Raw genomic sequence first — 15,195 nt, 5'->3', positions numbered from 1 at the left:
TTTGTGACTGGATTCAGGATGTATTGTTGGAAAATTGAAAATAGCTATTGTTTTGTGAATGGAGATTTTAGAAGATTCTAATTATCTGTGTTTTATTGTGACAGTGAAGTGAGTTCCTACTGCTTTGGAAATTGCAGAAAATATTTGAGAAATTGTGGCCACAAAATTCATGAATTGTAATTTGGGGATTTTTCTGTTTGAGAAATCAAAATGAGTAAAAGGCGACAAGACAGTCAAATTTCTGATAGCCAGTCTGTAGTTTCACAGAAATCTGACAAAAACTCGGTGAATGGGACAAGTTATCAAAATAATGGATCAGCCTCGTTACGTCTTGAGGGTGGTGCAAATGGGAAAAAGAATGATGTAGAAAGAAAAGGCAGTGATGGGAATATATCTTCATCTGTGTCATCTAGAAAGTCATCGTCTTCATCGTACATTGACATGTACAAGGCACACATGGAAAATCAGAACAGATCATTAGAAACACAAATTGTAGAAAAGGCTCAAATAGATTCAAATATAAGTGAGAAATCACAAGACCTGATAGAAATGGAGTCCAATCTTTCTGGAAATACTGAGAAAAAACACAAAGTGAAACAGCCAATGTTGGACATTATGTTTAAACATCTCGGAAAAGATCAGTTTCAGATGATTCTGGTTGACAGTGGTGATAAATCCTTTTCAGAAAGTAAAGTTGTTAAGGTGAGAAAACAATATAAAAGTCAAGTATTGGTTACTTATAAGAAATTGAAGATACATTAAGGAAAACAGATTCATAAGTTTACATTTTAGTGTTAAAAAGGGATTTTCACAAATCTAGCTTTGACAGTAAAAATTGCCGTTATATCTTGTTGTTTGGCAACATTCAGGGTTTGAAACACCAGTGGTTTAATCTGAGTTGACCTGCTTCACTCTGGCAACTAATGGTTATCCTTGGTGTTATTTTTACCTGTCTTGATAAGAGTTTGTTGGTTGTCCCTATTTGGTTAATACAGGTAAGTCAGTATAATAAACGTAGGTAGCTGTACTGACTAATGTTTCCATCCTCACGAACACTTTTACTTTGGCCATTATCATGTTTCTTGAATGTTTTTCTGATTTCCATTTTCCCCCCTTTTTTGTGTTCTAGGTTCTACAGGATCGTGTGGATGGCCTTGTGAAACAGGTACAGGAACTGGACTCTAAGTCACAGTCCCTACAGCTGACCATTGACCGCCTCAGTCTGGCCCTTGCCAAGGTGGAAGAGGAAGAGAACTCGCAGAAGGACAAGGTCAGTTGTCTTTCCTGAATGTAAATTGTAATCACAGTCCGTTTTCATTTATCAGTATGACTAATTAGACCAGGATTATTCCAATATGAAATAAGGCTGGCTAACTAAGTCTTTTTTGCCTGTTTTAATATTTTAAGGTGTCTATCCCTGATTAGACTCGAAGTATTTCATTTCAAATATCCATATGACTTATGTCTTCAAAACTATACTTCTAAACAGTTTAAAGTAATTTCTGTCATAATTTTATATCACATTTTGGTCTGTGTAGTAATTTATTCGAAAAAAGTGGATTTTGTTTATGGTTAGAAGGAATATAGAGACTACTTTGTATATTTAGACATGGTAGACCGGTGTTTATTGTAGAGCAAGATGATATCACTTATCCAAACCATTCAAGTAATTTGAAAATTATACTAATGAATATTTGTGTGTTTATTTGTTTAGGTTCAGGCCCTGAATATGACTCTGTCAGACACCAATGCCACCATTAGTGAACTCCAGGAACGTATTTCTCAGCTGCAACGTGCATTGACCAGCAGCGAGCACGACCGTCGTGTTCTCCAGGAGAGACTTGACACAACCAGATCAGGATTGAACGAGGCTAAGAAACAGAACCACAGCCTTATGGAGCGTTGCCAGGGCATGCAGAATGATATTTCTGACACAGAGGTCAGGAGGTCAGAAGTTGAAGGTCAACTGAGACAGTCACATGCTGTAAGTTTTGATTTTATACTTACATGTCACTTTAAACAAATTACTCTTTATGTCAGAAAGCTAGTTTTTTGTACACATGTACGTGTGAATAAAAAGTCCTGCACTGGTTGTGTCCCCAAGTGTAAATCTTGTGATCTTTATCAAATAATGAGTATAAATAGAGTTCATATTGAAAAAAATTAAGTTGATAATCTTTGTAGCTGCTGCATGTAACACAATAAGTTTTGTTGTAATATCCATGATAGATGTTGGGTCTATGATAGATGTTTGGTCTATGATAGATGTTGGGTCTATGATAGATGTTTGGTCTATGATAGATGTTAGGTCTATGATAGATGTTAGGTCTATGATAGATGTTGGGTCTATGTTGATGTTTGGTCTATGTTGATGTTTGGTCTATGATAGATGTTAGGTCTATGATAGATGTTGGGTCTATGTTGATGTTTGGTCTATGATAGATGTTAGGTCTATGATAGATGTTAGGTCTATGTTGATGTTGGGTCTATGATAGATGTTAGGTCTATGATAGATGTTGGGTCTGTGTTGATGTTGGGTCTGTGTTGATGTTGGGTCTATGATAGATGTTAGGTCTATGATAGATGTTGGGTCTATGTTGATGTTTGGTCTATGATAGATGTTAGGTCTATGATAGATGTTAGGTCTATGTTGATGTTTGGTCTATGATAGATGTTTGGTCTATGATAGATGTTAGGTCTATGTTGATGTTTGGTCTATGATAGATGTTAGGTCTATGATAGATGTTAGGTCTATGATAGATGTTAGGTCTATGATAGATGTTGGGTCTGTGATAGATGTTGGGTCTATGTTGATGTTAGGTCTATGATAGATGTTTGGTCTATGATAGATGTTAGGTCTATGATAGATGTTGGGTCTATGTTGATGTTAGGTCTATGATAGATGTTAGGTCTGTGATAGATGTTAGGTCTATGTTGATGTTTGGTCTATGATAGATGTTAGGTCTATGATAGATTTTGGGTCTGTGTTGATGTTGGGTCTATGATAGATGTTGGGTCTATGATAGATGTTGGGTCTATGTTGATGTTTGGTCTATGATAGATGATGGATCTATGATAGATGTTGGGTCTATGTTGATGTTTGGTCTATGATAGATGTTAGGTCTATGATAGATTGTCTTTAGTCTGAACTCATGGATAAAAAAATCTTAATTGCTACATTATGTAAGAGTCTTGCCTCTCCATTATAGATGCTGGTTCAGAGACAGGAGGCTGAACAGGAGCTGAACCAGACCATACAGAAGATCCAGCTTGAGAAACAGAGTCTACACGAACGTGTTCAGGCTTTGTCCAGGCAGCTCGCAGGAATGGAAAATGAGAAGCGTGAGATTGAGAGATCTCAGATAAGACTTGAGAAGGATAAGACTGCCCTTAAGAAAACTCTGGATAAGGTAGGTTTTATCTGAGGAGGGCAGTCGTAATTGAAAACAGGTTTTTTTCAGGTCAATTGGTATTTTGAAATGCTTGGATACTTTATATGTATGGAGCAGTCAGGAAATATGTTCAAGGGTACTGGAATGATGGGGATTGATCTTAGTGTTAGACATATTGACATATGATCAAGTATACATTATCTTGTTTCCATTAAATATAAGATTTAAAATGTAAGAGGAGATGATGAGATACATTTTCAAAATGAAACTGAAAATTGAATTCACTCTAAGAGAAAAAAGACAGAAAACAATGTGTACATACCGAATAAATTTACTGTACTTAAAGAGAACAACTTTGCTGAAGAAATAACAAAAAGAGTATATATCTTTTTATTGCTGAAATACCTTTATCTTATAATGTGATTCACTCACAGGAGATGGAATTGAATGTAAGTATGTGTAGCCAGGCAATAATGGTATGTAGATAGAGGCTCCACACATCACTAGCTTGGCAAAATGTGGCTGAAATAAAAAGAAACTACTTTCTCCTGCCTGTCTTTATACAAAAGAATGGATGATAAAATATACTATTCTTCACTGATTTCTGTGTCAGGTCGAGAGAGAAAAGCTGAGGTCAGATGAGATAGCCAGTAAGACAGCTTATGAGCGTTCAAATCTTGACCGCACATTGGAGAAACTGGATGAGGATAACATTGACATGCAGAAACAGTGCCAGCAGCTCCAGGCTCAGCTTGCAGAGGCTGAACAGCAGCATGCCCAGAGGTAAGGGGCACAACTCTTCACAACAGGGGAGACAACTCCCACCAATTAGGAAATGCCTCAATTTGTTATGTATTTTTCCCAGTGTTTGTTTATTGGTTTTGTCACATTAAGTAAGAATCTTTACAGTTGTCCACCTTAGAGATTCAAGTCATGTTTTGCTATGCATTAAGAAATAAATAGTTAAATGTTTGAACTTGTTGACAGGGAAGTTATGTTAGGTAGTATATACATTAGATAACAAAATACAAAAATTTTGTAAGCTTGTATTGTTATTTTTTATATATTGTTTTTTATAAGTCAGTTTTTTTCTTTCAATATTGTATGAAGATTTTTAATTGGCGTTTTGTTTTGTTAATTTAAAAATACAAAAAGGTAATATGATATTTTAGTCACAGTAGTCTAGCTATTGATGGGATAATTTTTTTTTTTAAATCTTTAACCTCATCTTTCATCGTCAATGCGGTAGTTGTTTTATTAAAAGTTTATTGCGTGTGGTGAACACCCAATTTTCCTTGTTTTACTAATCAGACTTAACGCTGTACACCAGTCACATATTCGAAGGTGTGTATAAGGAGCTGCCACCCCTTTCGTGCACAATAAGCTAGACCAGAATATTCATTGTGGTCATTCTGTTGTGGACATACGGGGTGGCCAGGCTGTAACTCTAATATCCTTACCTACCTCATCCTGTCAAACATTATTCATTTCTTAATATTTTATCTAGAAAATTTGCAGGAACAATATTTCTGAAACTATTAGGTTTGGAGGTTATCAATTATTTTTTGAAGTATACATAGAATATTGCCTTTGTGAGATTATCATTCTGTCATTAACGCCCCATTAAGGATATCTATATCTTTGTTTTAGCATCATATCAACCTCCATGTCTTATAAGTATCGGTATGTCAACCAGAAATGTTAATAGTTTTGTATTAGCTCTGTTTATATTGATAATTTTTTTCTAGTTATATATTTTTTTACAAACTCTAAGAGAAATGTGCCTTGAAATGAAAAAAAAATGAATATTGTTTGAAATCATCACTGATACCTTACCTCTGTAATATTAATTAGTATATACCTAGTATTTATCAGTTACCCGTCAATGTAACACCAGGTACATATCCTGGTTTGGTATTTGTCACAGTTAATATTTGTATTCTCCATCAAATCTCTACTACGGTATACTACCAGCTTGGTGGCTTCTAACTGTTGTATGGGATATCCTGATTCATAGTAAACTTACGACACTTTTTTATTCAAATTTTTGAATGTGAAATATCCTTTGTATCCATGGATATGAGACAAAAAAAAAAAGATAAATGGTAAAAATACGTGGCATTTTCTGTATTTTTTTTAAAAATAAGGAAATTAGTTAATATATTTATAATATATGCATGTAAGAAAGTTTAGTGTAGATGTATCAGGATTAATTTGTCCTTATAAATACATATATTAATACTTACTGACCAGAATTACAACATATCTGTAACAGTAATGAGACAATGCATGTTCTTATGTAGGTGTTCTATGTCTTAATTCATAAGGAACTAAACATCTTTCTGATAATGCTTTGATGTTTAATGATAAAATTCTTAAAACTGTATTCAAAATTAATGTGACAAAGTAAATGATATATCACACTAAATATATAACCATTTGTGTACTACTTTTAACAAGGATTTGTATAAACTTAAAATATGTACCTGGTATACATGTGTGATACGTTATTTTCTAAATTTACCAACATCTGTTTTTCATCTGTACATATAAAGTAGATGTATGGTGTTGGGATATATATAACTTACCTTATACCAGTGCATGTCATGTTATTTCCACATTTTGTAGAATCATTTAAAACTACAGTTGTTCAACCCTATATATCTAGTGCATGAAGAAACCTTAGAAATCCAATCCATGTGTGACTAGACATACTTGTTGTATAATTGTAAAAATGATTATCTATTTTCATGTGTCTTGTTGGAAACTGGTCCACTTTGGCTATAGTTTGGTATCAACAATCCCTAGTATTGAATGTTGTGACAGGATCAGTTCAAGAGTGTGATTTAATGAACTAAACTTTATATAGTCTTATACAAGTTAAGTCTAGAACAGCTCTACAAGGCCACTTGGACTCGTGTTTCTATGATCACTTAAAACATCTCATTGTTATATGATGTACGTTACACCTTTTAGAGCTGAATTGTGGTGTGATACTAATCGACTAACTTTTACGTCTTAGACTGATTGATCTGACCACTCGTCACCGTGCTGAGACTGAGATGGAAACTGAGAGATTGAGGTCAGCCCAGCAGCAGGCAGAGAGGATGCTGGAGGCTAGAGAGCGAGCCCATAGACAGAAGGTGAAAGGCCTTGAGGAGACGGTAAGTCAAACTACCAACATTCAAGTAAAGTCTTTTATAGCTACAACATCAAAGATTGATTATGAGTTTATATATACGAAAAATCATGTTATTATATATACGAAAAATCGTGTTATTATATATACAAAAAATCATGTTATTATATACTAGCATACAAAAAATCATGTACCATTTCACTTAACTGAGAAAAAATTCACGTGAAGTTGAAACTTGGACTAAATTATAGATTGTTACATGATCAACCTGAATAGTGATTAATTTTTGTGTATTATAATGATACAGAAAAATGATAAGATATAACACAATAACTTTTGAGAACTCTTCTTAATTCTCTCGAGTCATGTCTTACTCACTATAATGTTTATGATTACAGGTAGCTACCCTAAAGGACCAACTGTCCACTGAGATGCGTAAGCGCCAACAGTATATTTCTCGCAGCAGCCGTACCGGAGATGAAATCCGTGACATTAGAAATATACTTGACAGCTCCTTGACTGCAGTCACCCGTGACCCATCCCTTGACCCCCTGCTGTTGGAAACTGAGACCCGCAAGCTGGATGACTCTATGGACTTCCGCTCCACCTCACCTTATCCCGCAGGTCAACCTTCTCGTCGCCGTAGCCCAGGCCGCACCCGATACGGTGGCCAGACATCTACCCCTCTCAGACGGAGCATGAGTCCTTTATCTCTCCGCAAAAAGATTGCACAGAAACACTAACATTGTACACTACTGCCTTGAGCTGCGTGTTACAGCTGTTGGTCGTTTAGGAAGCATATAACGACCAATACAGAAAAGAACAGACATTCAGTATCATGAGTGAACTATGCAACATCATCTTTTTACAAGAACATTTGGGGAAAAAAAGTTTGGAATTACTTTTGTGAGTTAGAGTATAAGGAAAAAAAATGTTGATTTGCGTGATGAAATATTATTTATATTTTCAATTTCATTCCAATTGCTTCAGAACATTCCCATCTGTATTACCAGCATTAGATAAGTCATAAGTCTGTGAGAGACAGCATGTGGAGAAAAGGAACACCAGTTTTATACTATAAAGTTGCGATTTTACAATATATAATCATGTAGTATTTGATGATTAGCTAGTGATGAAAGAATACATGTTGTTAGAGGTATATATATATTACATATTTATTTTATGAATAATTCACACTATTTTTATTATCATAAGTGTCCATTTTTAAATGGCAATGTGGCAATTTGTTTGTTTTTTTTTTATTTTGTGTGTGGGGTTACAAGGTTGACACAGTGACCAAAGATTTTGGAAATTTTCCTAGATATCTTTTGTGTTTACTGGTGTTCATACCGAAGAAATCAAATTCTATTTACTAGTTTAGTGTTTACATGTTTAGTGTTTACCGTAAGGTATCAGTATTATTTGTACAGTGAATGGTGTGTCAGCCACGTCACCAGATAAATTACACTGCTGTGATATCTATATGAGTGTGAATGTCGTTATTGATAATTATCACATATTATTAACAGGAAATCGTGAGGTCATATGGTTTATGATTTTTTTGTTTTCTCTACAGTAAATCCAGATTATTTCTAATCCCACAAGGGTCTAGGTCCCCAGCTATAAGTGTCCATTATGGAAACCAAGGAACATGAGTATCTGTGATCTAATGTCACTGATTGGTTGGCTACATAATGCTACTTAAAACATGATGGCACAATTGATGTTATGGATTTTTTTTCTATGTTGAACTTTAACCTATTTGTTGACTTATAAAATTTAGCCATATTTTCATTAGTATGCATAGATATTATGCTTTAATGAACTAGATTTGTTACAACCTCTAATTTATTGTGATTATAATCCATACCTGCCCTTCCTCCTCTCTGTCCACATCTTAATTGAGAAAACAACAAACAATTAGGAAAACGTGGGGTAGAAGGATTTTTCTGTGATAGATGTTATTTTTTTCTTGGATAATTTTGCCCCCTACAGCACCATGCGAGTCTGGTGTAGGCAGGTTCGGAGGAAGGGCGTGGCCCTCAGGCTATTGTTAGTGTGTTGGGAGGAGTAGATGTTTCTGTGTTTACACATTAATGGTATGATGTTTATTATTATAAGCAGCTGTGATGAGTTATTCCCTCCACTTGGGATCTGTAGTCAAGTTAGTAGATATCAGCGTCCGTCCAGACAAATTTTTGTATCAGTTTTTTTTTTATCACCGAGCTTGTTTGTTTTGCTGTTTTTGCTATAATAGTTATAATTTCTACATAATGGAGAAAACTGTTTTTCTTTCTAGAATTTTTATGTGGAGTTTCTCACTGATCACACTGTGACCCACACTGTCTGTATCTTATCACAAACAAATGACATGAATAAAACGTGTGCATGCCATTAAACATCATGTGTCAGACTTGTGTTTGGTGACCTTCAGGAAACGTATGCAGCCCATTAAATCTCATGTGTCAGACTTGTGTTTGGTGACCTTCAGGATATACCTTAATACTTTTGGTGAATGAAGTAAACTGAACCCTTATCTACTGATGACAGAAGAGAAAGGAAAACAACATGTAAACTCTCAATGTTTCAGAATTGTGTTTGGTTCCTTAATCTGAAATTATAAAATTTTCATGTGTCAGACTTGTGTTTGCAGTGGATTCAGGATATACAACTTTTAAAAAATCTTTTGGTGAATGAGTAAACTCCCTTAATCAATTACTGTATTTATCAAAAGAGAAACTTAAAAAGGTCAACATCTAAACATTTAACTATGTATTAAATTTATTCATTAATTGTATCTAAATTCCTTAATCTGCCCTTAAATTATAAAATTTTCCAATGGTAAGAATGAGCACTTTCTTAGCAGTGGATTGAGTAAAATATTCAAACAACTTTTAAAAAATCTTACAAGATTGAGTTATCTCCCTTAATCAATTAAAGCAATTGTATTTATCAAAACTGAGACACTTAACTAAGGTCACTGATCTAAAGCATTTAACTATGTTTTATTAGTAAAGTTACTATTCATTAAAGCTGTTTGGTATGGAACTCGTTTCGATACATATACATGTTACAATTGTTATATATAACACTAATACCTACCGTTCTGATCTCCCAGAGTTACTGTCCTTCATTTTACTGTCAGATGGTATAGTGATAAGCTTGATAGCCTATGGGGACTGAGAATGATTTTTGGAGATGTCAGAATAATTTTCATAATTCTTAAGTCACTCTGTATTAAGCGGTGCTGAAATTACTTTCATATACAATATTAAACTGCTTTTTGTCATAGATAAACGATATTACTTGGAGATTTTGAAGATGTATTTTGGAAGAGTTAAATGGTTTTAAGACGGTATTGGAGTCATATCAGATAGAGGAAATAATAAATAAAAGAAAAATACCTCAATTTTGGCAGGGAGATCTTTCCATATGCAGACTTGGATACTTGACATATAGAAGTTGTCTCCCCTGTGACACCAAGCGTCACAATTTTTTTCCCACCTAAATCAAAATCATAATAAAAAGAAACAAGAAATGCATGCCAAAATATCTACCCCTGTGGCTTCCCGATATTTTCAAAAATTTTCTGATATATGCGCCTTCGCGCTCGTATGTTTTTCAAAAAATACCACTCACATGCCTGCAGATAACCATGGACAGATCAGACAATGTATTACATTCACAGCGGTTCGACTTTAAGCAAGATACTTAAGTTAGCATAGCATTATAAATCTATTGTCTGTACCAGCACAGTATAGCTAATGTAACTGCTTTTTTTAAAATTTTGTTGAATGAACGAAATCAACTTTTTAAAAATATCTTTAATGATAAATAGAAATGTGTTTAAATATCTCCCTGCTGAGTGTCGAGTCTCTGATATAATCGAGACCAAAGCGTTTTTTTTCTGTGGTTCTGGCTCAAACATCGCTCATGTATCGTCTTTAACCAGTCACCAAACTTAGTTATAAATACATTCCATATCCACAATCTTGAATGATGACATACAGCACGAAGCCGAAAAGTAGATCAAAGACCTAATATCATATTAAAAGATCGTTATGCTTTATTAATTTATGGCTGAAATTTTCTTTTTAAAGTTCGATCGACGAGAGTTCTGATATGATAGCTCGCGCTATGTGACCTACAACAATGTACAGACGTGTGGTTTGTATTTGTACTAAGCTCGAATGTGCGTGAGGAGAGAATCTCTGTCTATCCTATACTCTGAAATATAGCCATTGAATAAACCAGCAGTGATCTGGTAAAATGTGAGTAAACAAATTTAACACGTTTAAAGGGGAAAGCTCCAACGTATAGTGCTACCCCACTGAAATATCATGTTGAACCTACACCCAAAAACCCCAGACAATAACCTTTCCATCCCCACCTCACCCAACCCTTGATAAACACTAGTACAAGGAAATAGTACCCAATACTCACCAAGTATGGACGTGAGTTGGTAACAGGAAGTAACAGAAAGTCTGACGAAACTGAAGACCTAGCATGAAAAATGTCCAATTGTTTCATAACACTAAATTGTCGATAAGGGGGTTGGTAGGACCTCTATCATGAAATGGACATTAAAAAACACACAAAAAAACTGTCGCGACTGTGTCGATATGGCACTGGGCAGGGTCTCTAGTATAAAATGAACATTGAAAGCCACAAAACTATCGCGACTGTGTCGATATTGCGCTGGGCAGGGTCTCTAGTATAAAATGGACATTGAAAAACACACAAAAAAAACTGTCCCGACTGTGTCGATATGGCGCTGGGCAGGGTCTCTAGTATAAAATGGACATTGAAAGCCACAAAACTATCGCGACTGTGTCGATATGGCGCTGGGCAGGGTCTCTAGTATAAAATGGACATTGAAGCCACAAAACTGTCGCGACTTTGTCGATATGGCGCTGGGCAGGTCCTCTAGTATAAAATGGACATTGAAAAACACAAAATTTTCGCGACTGTGTCCATATGGCGCTGGACAGGGTCCTTGGTATAATCAAAGTACTGAAATTTTTGAAAAAGGCTTAACAAGTTGATAATGTTTGTAACTGTAAACGTGAGATATAATCCATGACATGCAAAGCAATCAAACTCTATCATAGAAGATTACTATTACCGGTATTTTGTATACATCTCCCATCAAATCAGTGAAGTTTGTTATAAATGTACCATTTACGCCAGTAATTTATAGTCAAGAGATTGCCACTGGCATTGGTATTGAGTAATGAACCCATGATAAAACCTTACAACATATCGTAAATTGGATTTTTTCGCTACCGTAAAGTTCAGCACGTAAAGGAATCAGATTGCCATTATGGATTTTCAGGATTATCCGGTACACACAAATGTATGAGCAACAAGAATAAATAATTACTGTATATATTAATACCGACTATTGGAGTCGACAATATCCAAAATCAGGTCGATGTGTCTAGAAATATGATAGGAACTAGCAAGATCGGTGAAGACAGTGACCTGTGTAGAACATTGCAGAAATATCTCGATTTTATATGACTATCTTCCGATATGTTTATAATATTTTGGAAGTCCATAAAAATTACTTAATAAATAGTCCATATTGCTTATTTAATCCTTACCTCTAGGTTGGCGTTATCACGCCCGCTTTTTTTTTTTCGAAGAACCGCAGAGGGATCTTTATCGTGCGAGTTTGGACATTCTCAGACGGACCTTCAATTTAAGTCCCATCCGACGGACGGAGTGTTAATGTTTAATTGTTAGTAAGGTGCTGGTGTTGATATCATTTTAGTGACCATCTGTAAGTCTGTTTACAGTCGGCTTTAACAATGTCCAGACTTTCTCTAGTTCCTGGCATCATGTAACTGTTCACATTCCGCCATTTAACCTCGAGTAACAAAAAACACAATCATTTGTATACGGGTATATATGTGACAGTTCCAGACCCGTACCGGTTAGGTCCCCCGTATAATAAACAACAATTAATATGTACCTTAATACATATTTTTGTTGACAAATGATTGAAAAATTAGAATAATACAGAAGTAATGAAAATAAAGTTCTGACCGTGTGAAATTTTTATCTTCAGTCATTTCTAAATTTATATCAACCATGATAGAATCGGAGATGTGCGATATAGCTGCAGAACGTGCTACAGCTTATTTATTTATTTATTTATTTATTTATTTATTTATTTCTCATGAATGCAATTTTTAGCAATAACATTCAATTTTTTGTCTTATAAATGTATTTAGACTTACCTAACATTCCCAAGGTCGGGAAAAGGACAGACCTTTAGTAATATTCAATTGATAATTACATGGAAAAATGATATTGTTCATGTTTGTAGAACATCTTAGTTCATCCGACGTTGGCAGTTATAAAGGTTCATCAGTTCGCTACCTTCGAACAAGGTTAATTATAAGAGTTATCTCCCTTTAGTAACGTTCGACTGTGTTTTCCTGCATCACAACATGAGACATTGATCATTCAAAAAAGTTTTATTCAACATTTTCAAAATTTTGAAACAAAATATATCATCAGAAGATGTATTTTATATAATTAAACAAACTTCTTGTTACTGTTTTTTGCGTTAAATACAAATTCTGCAGTTAGCACTGGAATAATGTAAATATATAAATATAGAACTTTGTAATATATTCCTCATACGTAATGGCATATACATGACGTAACAATATTACTTTGTAGGCTATTATGCTGGCGGTCTTTGGTAGGATGCTGTTATTGTTGAAATAACCTTCACTAAACATCATACAGTATAAATGTTGATATGTCTATGATTTCATCAGAAAATTCTCATTTTATTAAACATGATTCCCATAATTATACAAAGCCCCCCCCCACTATGTTAAATATTTATTACATAACATCCCTGTTATCAATGATATAACACCAATAACATAACTACCATTGTTGTCAGGGTAATAACACCCATAACTACCTTGTTGTAAGGGTGATAATACCCATTACATAACTACCTTGTTGCCAGGGTAATAACACCCATAACTACCTTGTTGTCAGGGTAATAACACCCATAACTACCTTGTTGTCAGGGTAATAACACCCATAACTACCTTGTTGTCATGGTGATAACACCCATTACATAACTACCTTGTTGTCAGGGTGATAACACCCATTACATAACTACCATTGTTGTCAGGGTAATAACACCCATAACTACCTTGTTGTAAGGGTGATAACACCCATTACATAACTACCTTGTTGTCAGGGTAATAACACCCATTACATAACTACCTTGTTGCCAGGGTAATAACACCCATAACTACCTTGTTGTCAGGGTAATAACACCCATAACTACCTTGTTGTCAGGGTAATAACACCCATAACTACCTTGTTGTCATGGTGATAACACCCATTACATAACTACCTTGTTGTCAGGGTGATAACACCCATTACATAACTACCTTGTTGTCAGGGTAATAAGACCCATAACTACCTTATTGTCAGGGTAATAACACCCATAACTACCTTGTTGTCAGGGTAATAACACCCATAACTACCTTGTTGTCATGGTGATAACACCCATTACATAACTACCTTGTTGTCAGGGTGATAACACCCATTACATAACTACCTTGTTGCCAGGGTGATAACACCCATTACGTACCTACTTTGTTGTCAGGACAATAACATCCATTACATAACATCCTTGTTGTCAGGGTAATAAGACCCATAACTACCTTGTTGTCATGGTAATAAGACCCATTAAATACCTTGTTGTCAGGATGATTACACCCATTACATAACAACCTTGTTGTCAGGGTAATAACACCCATTACATAACTACCTTGTTGTCAGGGTAATAACACCCATAACTACCTTGTTGTCAGGGTAATAACACTCATAACTACCTTGTTGTCAGGATGATAACACCCATAACTACCCTGTTGTCAAGGTAATAACACCATAACTACCTTGTTGTCAGGGTAATAACACCCATTACATAACTACCTTGTTGTCAGGGTAATAACACCCATAACTACCTTGTTGTCAGGGTAATAACACTCATAACTACCTTGTTGTCAGGATGATAACACCCATAACTACCCTGTTGTCAAGGTAATAACACCATAACTACCTTGTTGTCAGGGTAATAACACCCATAACTACCTTGTTGTCAGGGTGATAACACCCATAACTACCCTGTTGTCAAGGTAATAACACCCATAACTACCTTGTTGTCAGGGTGATAACACCCATAACTACCCTGTTGTCAAGGTAATAACACCATAACTACCTTGTTGTCAGGGTAATAACACCCATAACTACCTTGTTGTCAGGGTAATAACACCCATAACTACCTTTTTGTCAGGGTAATAACACCCATAACTACCTTGTTGTCCGGGTAATAACACCCATAACTACCTTGTTGTCAGGGTAATAACACCCATAACTACCTTGTTTTCAGGGTAATAACACCCATAACTACCTTGTTGTCAGGGTAATAACACCCATAACTACCTTGTTGTCAGGGTAATAACACCCATAACTACCTTGTTGTCAGGGTAATAACACCCATAACTACCTTGTTGTCAGGGTAATAACACCCATAACTACCTTTTTGTCAGGGTAATAACACCCATAACTACCTTGTTGTCCGGGTAATAACACCCATAACTACCTTGTTGTCAGGGTGAT

The 15,195-nt window shown here is 35.2% G+C and overlaps 1 protein-coding gene across 1 annotated transcript in view; it reads left to right on the top strand.

The window, feature by feature from the left end:
- LOC132553522 (rootletin-like) overlaps positions 1–8,919 on the top strand; it is a 71,783-nt gene extending 62,864 nt beyond the window's left edge. The window contains exons 27-32 of the mRNA XM_060217769.1: positions 1,130–1,270; positions 1,715–1,984; positions 3,210–3,410; positions 4,006–4,175; positions 6,415–6,556; positions 6,930–8,919. Of these exons, the coding sequence (XP_060073752.1) occupies positions 1,130–1,270; positions 1,715–1,984; positions 3,210–3,410; positions 4,006–4,175; positions 6,415–6,556; positions 6,930–7,274 (1,269 nt within the window). The 3' untranslated portion in view covers positions 7,275–8,919. The remainder of the gene's footprint in view (positions 1–1,129; positions 1,271–1,714; positions 1,985–3,209; positions 3,411–4,005; positions 4,176–6,414; positions 6,557–6,929) is intronic.
- The last annotated feature ends 6,276 nt before the right edge of the window (positions 8,920–15,195 follow it).

Source organism: Ylistrum balloti, unplaced genomic scaffold, assembly GCF_031769215.1.
Source record: "Ylistrum balloti isolate Yb309-2 unplaced genomic scaffold, AGI_CSIRO_Ybal_v1 Utg370332, whole genome shotgun sequence".
Taxonomy (NCBI): domain Eukaryota; kingdom Metazoa; phylum Mollusca; class Bivalvia; order Pectinida; family Pectinidae; genus Ylistrum; species Ylistrum balloti.
The sequence above is the reverse complement of the archived record's forward strand: the minus strand, read 5'-3'. Positions and strand labels throughout refer to the sequence as shown.